Source organism: Microtus oregoni, unplaced genomic scaffold, assembly GCF_018167655.1.
Source record: "Microtus oregoni isolate MIOR12 unplaced genomic scaffold, Mior012 000054F_ref0000373, whole genome shotgun sequence".
Lineage (NCBI taxonomy): Eukaryota > Metazoa > Chordata > Mammalia > Rodentia > Cricetidae > Microtus > Microtus oregoni.
The window spans coordinates 14918120-14936137 of record NW_024543830.1 but is presented as its reverse complement, the minus strand read 5'-3'; the positions used below and the strand labels follow the sequence as shown (position 1 = coordinate 14936137).

Sequence of the window (18018 nt, the reverse complement as noted above, 5' to 3'; positions counted from 1 at the left end):
CTATTAATTCAGTTCTTAGGTTGCTGAAGAAATATTTCTAGCTTTCTACAACTGCTTCTCTTTATTTTTTTTATCTAAAAATCTGCAAGTGTTACTGAAGTTTCCTCCCCCACCTCACCACCATGTGGGTGGTATCTGGAAACCTGCCCAGAACCTTTTGAAAAAAAGATGAACAGGAGAGAGAATCTTAACAGCCTGGAGCAGAGAGCACTTCCGAACAGGCTGCCCATGCCAGCAACAGGGAGACTGCTTTAGGAAGTGCTGTCTCTGGAATCTGTTAAGACCACTGATGGGCTCTTGGCGGTACTTTTTTCAGAGTAACTGCCTATTAGGTTGAAATTCATTACTTGGTCAACTTTCCTTGACTTGCATCTTGCTGACTGGAGAAGTCATGTGAACATGTAATTGAAAATTCTACTTAGAAGGCAAATGCTGACTTGTGGCCATCTCAGTGAGTGGAGGGTTTACTTTTTTGTTTGTTTTTCTTCTTGAAAAGCAGTTGTACATTTGATATTTAAGGTTTTTAAAATTAAGGTTTTAACACAAAAGTAAGAAATGTCTTGGGCTGCATGAAGATACTTGTTAACCATATTCTGGTATAATATCTGTGGCTCAGCTTGATTTGTGATTGTCGTTTATCTTTTTTTATTTTATTTTTTATTATATATACAGTATTCTGTCTGTGTGTATGTCTGCAGGCCAGAAGAGGGCACCAGACCTCATTACAGATGGTTGTGAGCCACCATGTGGTTGCTGGGAATTGAACTCAGGACCTTTGGAAGAGCAGGCAATGCTCTTAACCGCTGAGCCATCTCTCCAGCCCCCTGTCGTTTATCTTAAAAGCTTAATTTGATATTACACAAGAAAGGTGTTTTAACGATTCACTCATTTTGCAGATGTTTATTAAATGCCTTCCTGCATGTTTGCCTTGCTTCTTTAAACCTTCAGTGTCTGTTTTTAGGGTTAAACAAAACAGGCTGTGGACTCTCTCCCTTCCTTGTGTCAGAGTTGCCTAAAGAAAACACTTCCCCAGTTAGATATTGAACCAAGATGAGTTCTAAACAAATACTCCCAGGTTTTTGTCTCTTGCCTGCTGTTTGATTCTGTTCTCTGCATTCGTTTTTGGTGGGAACCATGCTAGTTAGAAAGTTGAAAACACACACACCAAACAAAAAAAGTTGAAAACAACCCAGTGTCCCTTTGTTTGCTCCTTTGTGACTGTAGAGACCTACCAGTTCGGTTTTTTTGGTTTTTTTTTTTTTTCATTTGATCATATTAACTGCTTGTGCCAAGGTCTCAGACCAAAGCTTGGTTCTTATACTGCAGTCTGGTACTACCCCAGCAGAGGATGGATGTTTCAGAAGAGGAAGTTGTGCAGCTGTAATCAATGTAGCTCTTAATCTTCTAAATTTATTATTTTGTGTATATGACTGTTTTGCATGTATGTGCACGAGGTGAGTTCAGTGCCTTCAGAGGCCAAAAGGGAGTCGGATCGCCTTAGGTGAAGTTGTTAGTTGTCATGTGGGTGCTGTGAATCAGAGGATGCCAGGTCCTTCAAAAGAGCAATCAGGGCTTTGACTACCGAGTCATGGATCTACTTCCTGGTTTGTTTATATTGTGTAGCAAAGATATGTTAAATTTTTTCTGGGTCTAGAAAACTCTGGCAATACTACATTGGTTTTATGGAATACAGATGCATAGCTGGACTGTGATATTAACACTGTAATATGTTTTGCCATTGCTAAGTATTCTATCCAAAAGCTACGCCACTGCCAAATTCAGAAGAAGAATATGCTAGAAGAGACTTAGAGCAAAAAACAGATATGAGATTATATTTGTTTTCTGATAGAATTGGGAGAAAGGGTAAAGAGTTTAGTGTTGAAGATTATATAAAAGGGAAGGAAGAAAATTTGGTAAAATTGTACAGTTACTAAAATAAATTGGCTTTCAGAATTACCCTCCTCCCCTGCCAATCCAAGTCTTACTGAAATGATTGGGAAGCAACCGTAGCTGGTCTTTAAAAGAGGGTCAGCGAGCCTCCTCCTTCCTGATGAGAATTGCTGGCATAGTAGGAACTACATGATAATGTTGACTTCGGGGGAAGTTTGTGTATGGCCTTGGAAAATGAAATACATTGGACCAACAAGATGACTCGGGATAAAGATGCCTGCCACCAAGCTTGACAACTTAAGTTCCATCCCTAGGGCCCACATGCTAGAAGGAGAGAACTGACTCCCACAGTTTGTCCTCTGGCTCCAGGTGTGTGCTCATGTGCACACACACTCATGATAAATAAAACCCATAGTATTTCCTTGTACTAAGTTTTCAGCTTTTTATCTTTTTAACTCTTTTAGCAAATCCAGTTTGCTGATGACATGCAGGAGTTCACCAAATTCCCTACTAAGACTGGCCGGAGGTCTTTGTCCCGTTCCATCTCCCAGTCCTCCACAGACAGCTACAGTTCAGGTAGGTGTGAACTTCATGTCCTCTCTGTCTCCCCTGATCACTGCCTAGTGCTCTTCACTTGTCTAGACTGGAAATCCGTCCCAGCAAGACTTGTAGCGAAGATGCTTTTGTTGAGGCTCTCTTTTCCAGGCTGTTTCTGTGTGGTCTGTGAGCATTGCCCATTGGTGGTATTGGGAAGTCGCTATGTCCTCTTTACTAAGGGTAGAATCAGGAGTATTTTGGCTTTCAGAACTGGCATTTAAAAAGAAATATACTTTTAAACATAAGTTCTTTGTATAAAATACTCCCTTCCACCTGTGTTTTTCTCTTTGTCACTAAGACTGCTTGAATTATGACAACTGGTGTTTTGTCTCCTTTATTTACAAGATTACCCTTTATATTGGCTGTGTCTTCCCCTATTAACGTCTGGAATGGGAAGATATAAAGTATTATAACGTGGCTCCAGCAGCTTCCTCTCCTCCTTCTTAGCCATCTATAGAAAGTGTTTGTTCTAATTAAATTGTGCCTGTCTCAGTCGCAGAGAAGGTATTAGAGAGTAACTGGAGAGACTGGGGAGATGGCTCAGTGTAGGACTTACTAAGCACGCATGAGAACCTAAGTTCAATCCTCAGCACCCACCTAAAAAGCCAGGTATGGTGATGCATTCTTGTAGTTCCTGTACTAGGAAGACAAGAAGATTCCTAGAGTTCACTGACTGGCCAACTGCCTGTCCTAACCTAAATCATTAAGCTCCAGTTCTCAGTGAGGAAGCCTATGTCCCAAGAAAAAAAAAAGAAAGAAAAAAAAGGTGAATGGTACCCAGAGTGAACCAACTGAGACTGGGATGACTTCTCTGGACTCACACACATTCACAGAAGCTTTTGAATCATAGAAAATAGTAGGAGGAAACATTAGAGGCATCTATACCACTCCTTCATCATTCAACAGAAGAAACAGTTAAAAGATTAAGAGGTTCGTCCAAAGTCCAGATTGCTATTAAAGTTAATGAAGGATTTGTTTAGAACGCCCTTCATTGTCTCTTAATAATATTGTTTGCATTGTATTATTAACTTTAAGGGCTGGATGAGAGGTTTAAGAAATGTAAAAAAACAATTATCAAAGAAAATGTTATCTCTTTCCTATGCCACTGATAACCCATCCAATATAGGCAGGACAGGTAAGCAAGAACAAATATAGGTGTACAGGATAAACTGAAATAAATGATTGTTATGGATTCTGTGGGGGCTAAAACATGCAAGAAACAATCCCAAATACAATGCTATCATAAATAAAAAGGTATCTTGAAGTGACAAACTAAATTAGTGTGATAAGCAGAGCGGTTGCAGGTAACAGACAAGGAAATTTTATGTGGAAAACTGAGTTTTGGAAGGAAAGAAGAAGTAGAATGCATGAAATCTTCAAAGGTCTTGATGGTCATCTTACAGAAACCCTTAGAACATTTTTTAAAGCTTAGTAACAGCTGAATTGTTAGAGTGGGGAAAATGGCCTGTGGTAGTGTTTGTGTGTTGCCTGGGCTTCTGTCCCTTTGGAGGACATATCTGGAAGTCAGTAAGAGAGCCTCAGTCCAGTAGCCAGAATGCTGACCAGGAAAACGTTCAGTTCAGAGAGAAGACATGACTGCAGAGGTGACGAGTGACTGTGGCCCTATTGCACAGCTGAGGATGGACGCAAATCTTAGGTGAAGCTTTTATGTCAGACTTATCTTCTTGACAGACTTTTTCCTCAAAGCTGTCAGAAAGATCTGCTTGTTTTCTGTCCTTTCTGTATTCCTGGAGCACAGCCTGGTATAAAATCCCTTGAGAATTGCTTTCATCTTATCAGTCATTCTCAGGAGCAGCACCTGGAAACTTATTGGAAATGCTGTCTCTTGAGTACCTCCCGAAACCTACCAAATGGAAACTTTGGCCAGGGAACAAGTGTAAGTGTGAGAACTCGTGATCTCTAGAAAGAGCATTTCTTATTCCTGTTACTCCATCTTTTTCAGGATCTGGTTACAGTCCTGATGGGCCAAGTTACTGTTATGTACAGGATTAGACCCTTGTGGCGCAGTGTCGTTAGAGAGGGAGAAGGAGCTGCAGTGCTGGGAGATGTAGCTTTATTCACACCAGCTGTTAGAGCCTAGAGGAGCAAAACTGATGGTGTCAAAGGGACCTGCAATTAAAATTGTTCTCTTCACTTAAATGAGAGTCCCTAGGGGACTGCACTCAGTGGAATTTGAACCAATGAGATTTTTCTCTCTATTTCTTGGCTGGCTCTAGCTGCATCCTACACAGATAGTTCAGATGATGAGGTTTCCCCCCGAGAGAAGCAGCAAACCAACTCGAAGGGCAGCAGCAATTTCTGTGTGAAGAACATCAAGCAGGCAGAGTTTGGACGTCGGGAGATTGAGATTGCAGAGCAAGGTAAAGAGGGGAGTGAGTGGCGGACCAGAAGCCCCTTTGCACTCCTTACCAAGACCTGGGCAAGTGCAGTGTCCTGGAAAGGACAGTTTCTTGCTTTGGATAAACACTTCTCCCTGTATGGAAACTAAGCCTTAGGATGCTTACATTTGTTTTCCTTTTCCCAGTGCGTGCTAATTACAGAGTGGTTTCTGTTTTCCTCGTCATGCCACCATATTCACAGGTCAACAGTGCGTAGTCAGCAAGTGTCGGATCACAATATAGTGGTTAGTTGTGTGGGATATTTTTGTAGCTGTCAAGACCAGAGTGCCACATTCCCCAGAAGTAGCTGATGTGGCAGGGCTCTAAGCTAAGGTTGAGGCAGCCTGGGGCTCCTTAAGTCCTAGGCACCCTCTACTGGAACAAAGTAAAGGTGACTGATAATCAGCTGAATCTTGGTTTCTCTATTCCACTACTGTACTCCAGGGGTCTCTGCTCTTCTGGTTTTTTTTTTTTTTTTGTTTCATTTTGAAGGTATGTTCATTACTGCAAGAATCTTCCCCTGAAGTCAAAGTCATTCCTCCTGGTTTGATGAGGATGTACATAAATCTGTCTATAACTACTTCCCTCTCTTCTGGGGAGACTCACTGTCTACTTTGGCCAGTTTTGAAAGTTTAATTCATTCTCTTCTCAGTCCTTGTATATATAAAGCAGAAACAACATTGTAACTCTCCAATTCTCATCAGGGAAATATACTTGGCATGTTCTACCCCATCTGCTGTGGCTGGGCAGGATCAAATGGTATTGGTAGTGTGGACCTTGCTCAGATCCTTTGTTCTTCCACAGACATGTCTGCTCTGATTTCACTCAGGAAACGTGCTCAGGGAGAGAAGCCTTTGGCTGGTGCTAAAATAGTAGGCTGTACACACATCACGGCCCAGACAGCGGTAAGTTTGTTGGAAGAAAACAGAGGACTTGTAATATAAGAGGAAGAAAACATTTTTTTAATTAAAAATAATCATGCCTTTCCTACCTAGCGAATCCAAGTGCTATTAGATAGATTGGGACCTCCCTGTCCAACCATGGAGCATGCTTTACTTTTGTTCATATACTAAACCCATTTTTATCACACCTGATGGAGGAGGTTGTAAAATGATTGTTATAAAAATGCTCAAGGACTTTTAGGAATATGTCTTTCAGATATAGTTAAGTAACAGTGTGCCACACAGCTGAATTGAACTTTGGTGTAACTCTCCAGGGTAGGGCCAACTGCTGTGAAGGTATAGATATTGTGTTCTTGCTGAGATTTGTCCCCTGCTCCTGGAGAGCCCACTCTTCTCACCCTGTCTTTCTGTTCATTCATACAGGTATTGATTGAGACACTCTGTGCCCTGGGGGCCCAGTGCCGCTGGTCTGCTTGCAACATCTATTCAACTCAGAATGAAGTAGCTGCAGCACTGGCTGAAGCTGGTAAGTTCCCACTTTTTTACCAGCTTTGCTTCAGGTAATTAAAAATTACCATTATACCGTGTATTCTGGGAACTATAAACTTGAGCAGTCTTAAAACAACAGAGCTGAAGATGAAGCTCCAAGATGGAGTGTTTCCCTGACATGCGGCACAACAGTAAATTCCATCCCAACGCCACCAGAGGGGTGGAGAGAACAGGAAGAAATTTACGCTAAAATCAAGGTATACTTAAAAAAAAAAGGAAATGCCCAATTCTAAGGTCAAATGGATTAAACTGGATTCTGCTGATCTCCTCAAAAGTTTTATCAGTCTTGGCAGAATACTATGAACAGGGTCTTTTATATTGATAGTTAATTGCTTATTTGGTACTCATTAGTGCACTAAAATGTTTGTGCTGATGAGTTTAATTAATTTAAATAAATTTTTATTGTTAGAACATTCAGAAGCCCAACCGCGTGGAGTTTGTCTGAGGACCTGCCACCACCACCTTAAGATCTTCAGAAACTCACACTCTAGGGCTTGCTCTAATTCTTGCCTGATAAGCGTTTATTGTAGAAGATTTAGGAAATTCAAAATAACCAAAGATTTGGCAAGTTGCTTTCTATGCATTATATTGGTGAGCCAAATCTTAGTGTGTGCACGTTTTTATAACCTAAACGTTGCATTTTCAGAAGTAATTTTTCTTGTCACTCAAAACTGACCACATCGTTCGTTCATACGGCCACATGATTTTACTTCCTCATTGAACATTTACATTATTTTTGAGATGTCTGCTGATGTACACGTGTTCTAGAAGGAGCTTTGTTTTACATATTTAATTTTGCCTCCTTAAGATGCAGTATAAAGTAAAATTGGCCTTTATGGCTTCAAGATATTTTTGAAACAAAAACCTCTTAATTCCTAACTAAAGTAATTTCTAAACTGAAAGTACTATTTGATTTTACTTTTTACTCTTTAAGTTTCATCTTTAGAATTGTTTCTTGTCTTCTTCACATGGATTTCAGAAAGTGGTACTGATGTAGGATGCACCTCAAAGGAAGATAGCTGATTTATTTGTCTCCATAGGAGTTGCAGTGTTCGCTTGGAAGGGCGAGTCGGAAGATGATTTCTGGTGGTGCATTGACCGCTGTGTCAACATGGATGGGTGGCAAGCTAACATGGTAATAATTCATGTCCATTCCATACTTTTGACTATGGATTTATTTCCTTTTCTCCCTTAAAGCATGGTTCCCTAAATATATTTTTGTATGTTTGATCTTATTTACTGACTCTATTGCTAAAGTGTTCATAACACAATACCTACTCGGTTTGGGTCTGAGGCACACAAGGCCCTGGATTCAATCTCCAGCACCAAAAAAAGAAAGAAAGGAAGGAAGGAAGGAAGAGAAAGAGAAAGAAAGAAAAGGAAAGAAAAGAAAGAAAGGAAAGGAAAAAAGTCTCTGAGTACTGAATGGAAATGTGGGGGAAGGGTAAGCTTAGGTGGACATGGTTGAAAACACAGCAAAATGAACAGGAGGAAGTGATGTGGTCCCTCTTTGGAGTAGGACTTTTATTTCTTCCCTTCCTGCCCCAGCTCTCCTTCTGCATTCAAGGAGCTGCATATTTCAGCTAGACTGAAAATGAGTCCAAGATTTGTAAAATTTGTTTACTGTAGCTGGGCATGGTTGTGCATGCCTGTAATCCCAGCATTTGAGAGGCTAAAGCAGGAGGAGTCCTTGCTTAGACCAGCCTGAGCAACATAGCAAGATCTAATCTTCAAAACAAAACAAAATCTTTCCACTGTAACCCAGAACACATTTAGGAATTCTTTTAACCACTTTACACCAATAGATTTAACTGTTTCCACTGTCTATGCCTACTCTGTGGATCTTTAAGAAGTGCTCTTCCAAGACATACAGGGCTCTCTCACTAGTGTAGAAAGTGGGCTCAAAGTTCCCCCTAGCTCTAGCAGCCTGAATGCCCATAGAAGTCTTCTGGCTGTTCTGTAGATCCTGGATGATGGGGGAGACTTAACCCACTGGGTTTATAAGAAGTATCCAAACGTGTTTAAGAAGATCCGAGGCATTGTGGAAGAGAGCGTGACTGGTGTTCACAGGTAACAGATTCTGGAGTAGCTGCCCCTTGTGTCCTTGCCTCATCAAATTCTTCTGGTCTCTCCTAGGCTTTAGGGCTGTGTTTCAGACGTAAAATAACTAAGTGGGAGTGTCTTCCTTGGATAAAACTGAGTTTTTTACTTTTGAAAATCAAAGTTGCCTTAGAAGGAATTTTTTTTCCAGATTCTAATTCACATGTTTTTTACCTCTCCCATTTATTCCACTAAATAATTAATTATCAATTATTTGGGGGAAGGGCTGTAGCGAATATTGTGTCTTGGAAAATTGTATTCAATGTTGTATTGTAGTCTTACATTTTAAATATGGAGGGGAAAGCCTATTGCAAAACTACATGTGATGCAAGAAAAAGTAAAACTGGAGATGCACTGGTGGCTTGGTGGAAATAACTAAATGCTATCTAGGAGTATTGCTCTACTGGGGGCACACTGCACATGATTGTTCTCACAGACACAGGAAACCACATCAGAATCATTGTAATCTTTGTTTACCAGAAGTAGACATGAGTGTTTAAAGCTAGAAAAATGCTGGCCTAAGAATATAGTGTTCCTTTTGTGGAAGAGCAGTGAATTATTTGAACTGAAAATGTATATATTCCTTCCAAAATTAAAGGGTAAAGATAGAAGAAATGAGTTGAGAAATGACAAGAAAATAATCATGTTTCCAAATAAATAAGACTTAGGTGATAACCAACACTAAGAAGGGCAGCATGGAATTTGAAGCAGGTTTTGCTGTGTACTGTTTTATCACCTAACTTCGTATGTGTTTGTTTTTGTGGCTTCTTCTCCCTTTAGGCTGTATCAGCTCTCCAAAGCTGGCAAGCTCTGTGTTCCAGCCATGAATGTCAATGATTCTGTTACCAAACAGAAGTTTGATAACTTGTACTGCTGCCGAGAATCCATTTTGGATGGGTATGTTCAAATGTGTATATTCAGACTTGTAGGGAACCAGTGGGATTTGTTTGACATGCTAGTCTGATACCTACAGCTTGCCTCTGTGGTCTCCCTCCTTTACATGTCATTAAAGGGGCCTGTTTCACAGTGACCTCAGCCAGCTTCCAGTTGAATTTCTCTTGGGCATTGCCTTACGCTTTAATTTGGTACAATGGGACTGAGTTGCTAATACTGTTTGAGTTGAGTCCTTGTCTTTTTCCACAGCCTGAAGAGGACCACAGATGTGATGTTTGGTGGGAAACAAGTGGTGGTGTGTGGTTATGGTGAGGTAAATAGCTGGGCCCCTGTGTCTCTGTTTTTTCTTACCAGAAGGGCTTAATAGAAACACTGGGTGAAGGAGTCAGGCTGGAAACGTTGTTGAATTGATCAGAGTATGTTTCCATACTGTGCTTGAAAACAGTAGCTCTCGGGAGGAGAGGAAGGGGGATCTCTGTGAGGCCAGCCTGGGCTACAAAGTGAGTTCCAGGACAGCTAGGGCTACACAGAGAAACCCTGTCTTGAAAAACCAAGAAAAAAAAAAAAAGAAAATAGTAGCAAAAGTCTTCTTCATATATGTGAATTAAAGGTATAGAATGTATTGACTTTTCATATTTTGCCAGTTTTTCTTATTGATTGATGTCAACATTATTGCTTCCCTAGTTATAATCTTTTATGAAATACAATTCAAGTGAATAAGTAGCATTTTATCCCCATTTTATGACTTGCATTAGAATGGAGAAACTGACATGACATTATAGTTGACTGTCTCTAAGCTGGAATAGGGTCTAGGAAGTTTTATTATTGTCTTCAGCAATGGTCCACTAAAGTTCTTGGGCTGCTGGCTATTGAGTGGACACATTGCCAGTGAGTTCACCGGGTTTTTATGGAATACGAACTCAGAGTTGTTCTTGTTTGATCTTGTTTCCATAATGTTAACTGTTACCCAAAGCCTCCCTTTCCCCCACTCTTGTTACAACATGTCTACTAAATTATCTCTAATTGAAGTTTACAACCTGGTTTAGGTTTCTCTCTGCTCCAGCTGGGTTGGAGTGTTCACTTAAATGATGAGTAATTCAAAGAAGATTAATTCCTGCCTCCTCAGAACCTTGTCTGCCCCCAGTGATCATGTTATTAGACCTGGCAACTTGCCTTTCCTGTGTTCTGCAGGTAGGAAAGGGCTGCTGTGCTGCTCTCAAGGCCCTTGGAGCAATTGTCTACATCACAGAAATTGACCCCATCTGTGCTCTGCAGGCCTGGTAAGGCTAGAGTAATGAGTCTATTAGATTTGATATACGTGCTTTTTATTTCTGAGAGTTGATGATTGAATCACTTGGTTGTTTTTCATAGAAGTCTCCCAGGAAGAGAAGAATAATATGGCTTTGTTCCCTTCACACTAATTCTAGGGCCTCTTGACATTTTTTCTTCCTGTGTAGAATCTTGGGGCTCTGCAGGAGCCAGTATGTATGCAGTTTAGTATAACTTATCACTTACTGTTTCTGGGAGATAATGTTATCTTTTACCTCAGAAGGAGATTTTGTTTTCTAATTTCGTGATCATTTCAGAAAGTTTTATCAATGACACACACACACACACACACTTTGCTTTGCTTATAGTGTTACTTCTTTCCTTCCAGCATGGATGGGTTCAGGGTGGTGAAGCTAAATGAAGTCATCCGGCAGGTCGATGTTGTAATAACTTGCACAGGTGAGTATCAGTGCCTTGGTACATGTAGAGCAAAGTTAACTCTCAGGCTGAATCTCAAAAGGGACACAAAAGGAAATACCTGTCTGTATGAAGTCTCAGGCTTAGAGTAAGTTCTCAGAACTTTTAATGTTTTCCAAAAGAAAGAGCTTTTCCCTTGGTGATTTTTCATATTTTGTTATACATATCTTTCTCACAGTGTGTGCAAGCTCTTTTGTGGAAGCAGATGTCTCCCAGGTTCTAACTGGAAATAGCTGGTACTTGAAGTGCCCAGCATCTTCTTCTTCCTCAGCCACTCTTCTTTATTTTAGGAAATAAGAATGTGGTGACACGGGAGCATTTGGACCGAATGAAAAATAGTTGCATCGTATGCAATATGGGCCACTCCAACACGGAAATCGATGTGGTGAGGTTTCTCCTGTTAGAGCTGTGCTTTTGTCTGCTTTTCACTAGAGCCACAACGGACTAACCGTTCTTCCTTCCAGACCAGCCTCCGCACTCCAGAGCTAACATGGGAGCGAGTGCGCTCTCAGGTGGACCATGTCATTTGGCCTGATGGCAAACGAGTTGTCCTTCTTGCAGAGGTAACACACACCGAAGACTGTACAGGGTACTAGATCCACAGGGAGGGGGAGGTAACACACACCGAAGACTGTACAGGGTACTAGATCCACGGGGGGGGGGGGGCAGTGGGAAATACTAGGACCCATGTTCCTCGGAGTCCTGTCTTCCGATAAAGGTGTGTTTCCCCAACTGTCTATCCCCTAAAAGAGAAGCACTCAGGGAAACCTCCCTTTTGCTAAGTACATACACTGTTTCCTGCCCTTGACTGATTTCAGCCTTCACACAGATTTGTAAAGTACTAAAACCTGGAGTCCTGCTCTGAAACTGTAATTCTTCCTCTCCAAGTGGAGTGCAGAGGATGTAAAGTCTTTCTTTCCTGTGTTTGAGAACCTGAAAGATGGCAGCTCAGCTCATCTCTCTTCCCTTCCAGGGTCGTTTACTCAATTTGAGCTGCTCCACAGTTCCTACCTTTGTTCTCTCTATCACAGCTACAACACAGGTATGTGGTGAGATATATGGAACTGGGCACAGTACAGATCAGGGTTCTGGTGAGAATATTGCACTTCTTGTCCTAGGTTGTTGAGGCTCACACTTTCTCCTCTGATTGTGTCTCTGTATTGACTGCTCAGCTGAAATTACAGTGTTCAGCTTAGTTATTTCAGTGTGTCTCTTGTTAGAAACCAAACAAAACATCACTTGCACTTGTATCAGCTAGTGTTTATCTCAGGGCAGAGTTCTGAGTGCTCTCAGGATGAGCACTGTTATGTCCCTGTCTAAGAAGTGCTTTGTTTCCTGGTCCTCCTCCCCACTTTAGGCTTTGGCACTGATAGAACTCTATAATGCACCTGAGGGGCGCTACAAACAGGATGTGTACTTACTTCCTAAGAAAATGGGTGAGTAGAAGCTGAAACCTGCATTAATCCTGGTTGGCTGCATGACTTTGTAAAATTACTTTCCTGAAAAAAAATCACTGGATATAGTTGGGTTCTGATTGCTCTTCTAGTGCCTAATAGATGCTTGGCCTTAGGAGGCATTCTGTTAGCACCACGAGCCTCCATATTTTATGAGTAATAACATGAGAATAACACTGTGTTTTACAGAATTGTAGAATCTGAGCTAAATAAGGAAGGTGTTCTTATCCTTCCAGAGCTCATCAGATTTCCCAGTGCAACTAAGTACAGCCTAGACCAAAGTGAGAGAAACAGAAACAAGTTGTCCTATCATTCTCTTTCTCAACCTTCTGTACCTCTGTATGATTACTTAAACTTTGTTCATGTGGCATAAACATCTCTAACTCTTTGCCTTTCTTCATAGTGGTACCCAGCACATACATTTAGCTAGTCCAGATGCTTGACTAAGCTAAAAGACAGCTTGCTGGCTGGAGAGATAGATGCTAGTGGTTAAGAGCACTTGCTGCGTATGCAGAGATCTCAGGTTCAGGTCCCAGCACCCACATGGTGGCTCACAGCCATCTGTAACTCCAGTTCCAAGGGACCTAGTGCCCTCTTCTGGGCTTGATGAGCACCAGGCACACATGTGGTACAAACATGCAGGAAAAGATGTATACACATTTTAAAAAATTAAATTCTTACTCTGTTTTCTTCAAATGATTGCTCTTGGATTTTTGTTTGTTTAATTTTTTTATGTATGTGGGTGTTTTGATTTTTTTTTATGTTTATGGGTGTTTTGCCTACCTGTATATCTGACTACAGGCTTGCCTGTTGCTTGTCAAAGATAAAAGAGGGTATCAGATTGCCTGGAACTGAAGTTACAAATGAGCTGCCACATGGGTGCTGGAAATCAAACCTGGGTCTAGGAAGAACAGCAAGTGCCTTAACTTTTGAGCCATGTCTCTAGCTGCTAGATTTTTTTTTTTAAGAAGTTGTATTCATAAAAGTTAGGGAAATTTATCTATGGAACAGTAGTAAACATGTGCCTTAGAAATCCATGAGCCCCGGGCTGGAGAGATGGCTCAGAGGTTAAGAGCATTGCCTGCTCTTCCAATGGTCCTGAGTTCAATTCCCAGCAACCACATGGTGGCTCACAACCATCTGTAATGGGGTCTGGTGCCCTCCTCTGGCCTGTGGGCATACACACAGACAGAATATTGTATACATAATAAATAAATAAATATTAAAAAAAAATCCATGAGCCTAAAATTTGTGGCTTTAGGAATCTTACCCTAAATAAATGTCAGTGATAGTAGGCTCTTTTGAACCTGCTGGAATCTTCTTTGTGATTCATGATTTAAACAATAATTTAATCTAGTTAAGGAAGTTGCCACAGGAAGCTGAGTGTAGTATATGACATGGTAACCACTCAGGTGAAGCCTAATCTGACAGAGAAAGATGGGGAAGTATAAGTTACCCATGTGCTGACCTTGTAGATGGCCTTTACTTGCCCTTGTGGGTACTAAAAGAGGTAATTTCCCTCTTTGCAGCTTTGAAAGTTTTCTTAATTAATCAAATATTTCAAGTTGTGGTTTTTTTCAGGGTTATTCCATTTTTGTTGTCTTCCTAAGTGGCTTTAAAATGAAGATAGAGGGGGAGACTATCCTAGGAGGCATATCTGACTAGTCTCCTGCTCCCCTGCTACTTTTCTCTTCCTAGACGAATATGTTGCCAGCTTGCACCTGCCGTCATTTGATGCCCACCTGACCGAACTGACAGATGACCAAGCAAAGTATCTGGGACTCAACAAAAATGGGCCATTCAAACCTAATTACTACAGGTAACTAGGAAAAAGACAATAAAGAGCTTCTTCCCCAATGTTAGATCAGCCAGCACAGCCAGCTTTCTTCAGCAAAGGTGTGTCATGCCTGCTATTGAAGAGTATAAGGCCACCACTGCAAATTAGCAGGGAAATGACCAGGTTGTTGAGTCCAGTGTTTGCCTATCATAGGGAGTCACTCCATGGGTTCAGTCCCCAGCCCTGCAGAAAACCAGATTAACAAGGTAGAAAAATTGTGAATCTGCCAATAAATGTAAAGAACTAGAAGTATTCTAAAGCTTTAGAAGGGGAGCTTCACCCCAGGAGGAACCCATGTAGAAATCCCTCCAGTCTGGGCTGGGAGGAAGCTGGAGACAATACTGTAGCTGATCCCTTGATGCTCATATAGACGGCATGTTAACTGGTCCATCTCTCTCTTTTCAGATACTAATGGACGTATTACAGTGACCAGTCCACATGAACCACCCAACTCTAATAGAGTATTTTTTAAGATAACTTTTATTTTCTTCTTCTTACTTTCCTTTTGATTTTTTTCTATAATTTCATTTTTGTTTTCTCATCTCATCATTCGAGTTTTGCAGACCACACAGAAACTTGCTCCATGGCTCTTTAGGTGAAACTGAGGTTGAAGGTTTCTCACCGTAATCACTAAAGAAAGGTTTAACTCTGCAGCCCAGAAAGTCGATTCTTTAACCATTTGTGGGGACTTTGGTTGTATTTAATTATCTTATTAACAAAAAATGCTAAGATATCTCCTATGTGGAACAATCTGCAGTGTCTAAATTGCCTTAAAAGAGCCAGTTTCCTTGCTGCTGGAACTAGTGTTCTTTCACTTCTTCAGAAGAGCCAGGATGGTCCTTCCAGCCAGGTAGGTTAGATGTAGGTGGTGCATGTCCACTCCCCCTAGAAACTCTAAGCTGTGTTTCCTGTGTAAGGTGGCATGTCTGGCGCAGAGTTGTGTTGTTAAACTCAGTAGGTTCACTTGGATTTGTAGTTCAGCCCTTCCACCAGTCTCTCTCGTTGTAGTTTTTAACTAAACTGCATTCTATCAAGTTGAATTTTGTCCCTTAGCATTTATTTCTGTTGTATTTCTTTAAATTAAGGAAAAATTTTATGTTGACACTGAGGAACAGCTCAGGTGGTTACCAATATCTCTTGAACCTTTGAAGCGAAGTATGAAGAGGTGAGGCTAGAAAAATACTAGTCTCAGACTCTGATGAGCCCCTTGTGTTTCTAGCCCATAGTTTATAGCATCAGTGAACTGGAGCCATAAGCAAAATTTCCTAGCTCTGCCTCATGCAGCTTATGCTGACAGCCAATTTCTTGAGCCATTACTCAGTATAAAACACTGAGCCCCATCTTTAGGGTTTATCCTTTAAGAGCAAACTTGTGGGCAGCTGTGCTTCTGCAACCTAAACTATTTGAAGGGATGTTTGTATAGATGGGGAGAAAGAATGATAAATTGGGCCAAGGTGAAACAAATATAACTATATAATATGTCCAGAACTGTAGGCCTTGTCTGGTGTTAGCTTTATAGACATGGTGCCGCTTTTGATTGACACTTGCCACAAAAAAGTAAATGAATAAAAATTATAAGCTGAGATCTTAAGGAAGAGTTGGTAGAGAAAGTACATCCTGATTCATGTTCCAAGATAATTCCAAGAGGCCCTCTAATGATCAGAGAGATTTATTCCCAGGCCACTCACCCCGCTAGCCAGTATCTCTGCATGGTCAAACGAGCTTCATGCTCACAAGCTTTAAGTATATAATTATCCAGGATTTTAAGTCCTGAATGTGTTCTAGCTTGTGATCCTTCAAAGATGGGTTATGCGTTGTTAATTCTAGGTACTAGAAATGTTTACGTCTCTCTTTCCACTGATTAGAGAAACAGGCATCAAAAAGAGAAATACAAGAAAGGAAAGCTTTTACCCTGCATCTTCTTAGCAGGGAACAATTATCTTGCCAAAACTTTTTTGCCTTTCCTCTCCCGTTTCTCCCTACTCAGTCTCTTCTTGCTCCTTGCCAATGTGATCGTGCTTTCTTCTCTATATATGCTAACATTTGAAGACCCCGTTCCTAGGGCACTTAACCAGCCAGTCAGAACACCACATTCAGGAGGGACTTACCTTGGCCAACAACAGTGTATCCATTTGGTCAGCTGTGCTGGAGGGAAGGGGCCCAGTTCTTGCTGTCCTCTAATCTGCCCTCTGGTCCTGTGTCTATTACTGTGTCCATAGGAATAATAGGTAAGGGCTCGTCTCTGTCAAGCCATGTAACAAAGGACACTGGAAAATGTCTGGCATCAGAGGGAACATGTGGAGACCAACTTGGGAGGAAAATAATCATTTTGTATTGAATGATTTTTAATGAATGCAATATTAATCCTTGCAGATGAGCAATAATCATTAAAATCAATTAAAATGTAAGGTTTACTGGTAGTCTTGTGTTTTTTGGGGTGTTTTTTTTTTTTTTTTTTTTTTTTTTTGGTTAAATAGCAAAATTTCATTAGACCCCATTTCCTAGGATGAGACAAGCCATTTGAAGACAAGGTCTGGCTTTCATAAGCTGGCTTCAGACTTCTTGGCTTAAGTCCTCCTGACTCAGTCTTCCCTGTAGCTGGGACTATAGGCTTAAACCACTGCACTATTGTCATTGATGTCTTAAGTTGCAATGATCTGGATGTTGAACATCCTCCTAAAAGTCAGTGCATTAAGACTGACATCACTATTGAGAGGTGTACTGGAACCTTTAGGATGTAGGACGTAATAGAAGGTGCTTGGGTCACTTGAAGGACCGGAGAGTGCCCTTGGAAGGAATGGGTGTGACATCACCCATCTTTTTGCTTCCTGGCTAGTGAGATGAGTAGCTTTATTTCCACCTTAAATGTTTATCTTACTGTTAGACCCAAAGTAATTGACCAGTCAATCATGGACTAAAACATGCCTCCAGAATTTGTAAGCTAAAATAATGTTTTGTTTTTTGTCCTTAATGGTTTATTTATTTCTATTTTATGTGCATTGGTGTTTTGCCTGCATATATATCTATGTGAGGGTGTCAGATTCCCTGGAACTGGACTTACAGACAGTTGTGAACTACCACATGGGGGCTGGGCATTGAACCCAGGTCCTCTGGGAGGGCAGTCAATGCTCTTAAATGCTGAGCCATCTCTCCAGCTTCCCAAAATAATTTTTTTTATCTTTATAAGTTGGTTATCTCATCAGGCAGTGGTGGCGCACACCTTTAATCCCAGCACTCAGGAGGCAGAGGCAGGTGGATCTCTATGAGTTCAAGGCCAGCCTGGTCTACAAGAGCTAGTTCCAGGACAGGCTTCAAAGCTACAGAGAAACCCTGTCTCAAAAAACCAAAATTAATAATAAAGTTGGTTTTCTCAGGTATTTACAAGAGTGATGAAAAGCTGGCTAATACATATGGATAGCTGTCTTAGTTCTTGCTGCTTTAAAAGAACATGTGATGACTTGGTGACGTTTTTGCCTTGCGATTATGAGAACCTGTGGGCTCTGGCCCATTCTCATAACCCCAGCACAGGAGACAGAAGAGAACTCCTGGGGCAATCAAGCCTGTTGTTGAGCTCCAGGCCAATGAGTGGCCTTGTCTTGAAGGAGGGGGATTCTGTACCTAAGGATGACACCCGGGATTATTCTCTGGCC

General features: G+C 41.1%; 1 protein-coding gene across 3 annotated transcripts in view; it reads left to right on the top strand.

Moving 5' to 3' along the window:
* The window catches only part of LOC121437833 (S-adenosylhomocysteine hydrolase-like protein 1), a 34292-nt gene extending 17516 nt beyond the window's left edge, over positions 1–16776 (top strand). Inside the window, exons 2-17 of one of the 3 annotated variants that reach the window (XM_041637891.1) lie at positions 2355–2466; positions 4725–4868; positions 5691–5791; positions 6212–6314; positions 7378–7472; positions 8301–8407; positions 9218–9334; positions 9581–9644; positions 10523–10611; positions 10989–11059; positions 11368–11462; positions 11542–11640; positions 12051–12119; positions 12435–12513; positions 14230–14350; positions 14774–16776. In XM_041637891.1, coding sequence (XP_041493825.1) covers positions 2355–2466; positions 4725–4868; positions 5691–5791; positions 6212–6314; positions 7378–7472; positions 8301–8407; positions 9218–9334; positions 9581–9644; positions 10523–10611; positions 10989–11059; positions 11368–11462; positions 11542–11640; positions 12051–12119; positions 12435–12513; positions 14230–14350; positions 14774–14780 — 1473 coding nt within the window. In that variant the 3' untranslated portion in view covers positions 14781–16776. Of the gene's footprint in view, positions 1–2354; positions 2467–4724; positions 4869–5690; positions 5792–6211; positions 6315–7377; positions 7473–8300; positions 8408–9217; positions 9335–9580; positions 9645–10522; positions 10612–10988; positions 11060–11367; positions 11463–11541; positions 11641–12050; positions 12120–12434; positions 12514–14229; positions 14355–14773 lie in introns of those variants that run through there. The other 2 variants (XM_041637892.1, XM_041637893.1) reach the window with 2 other exon arrangements.
* The last annotated feature ends 1242 nt before the right edge of the window (positions 16777–18018 follow it).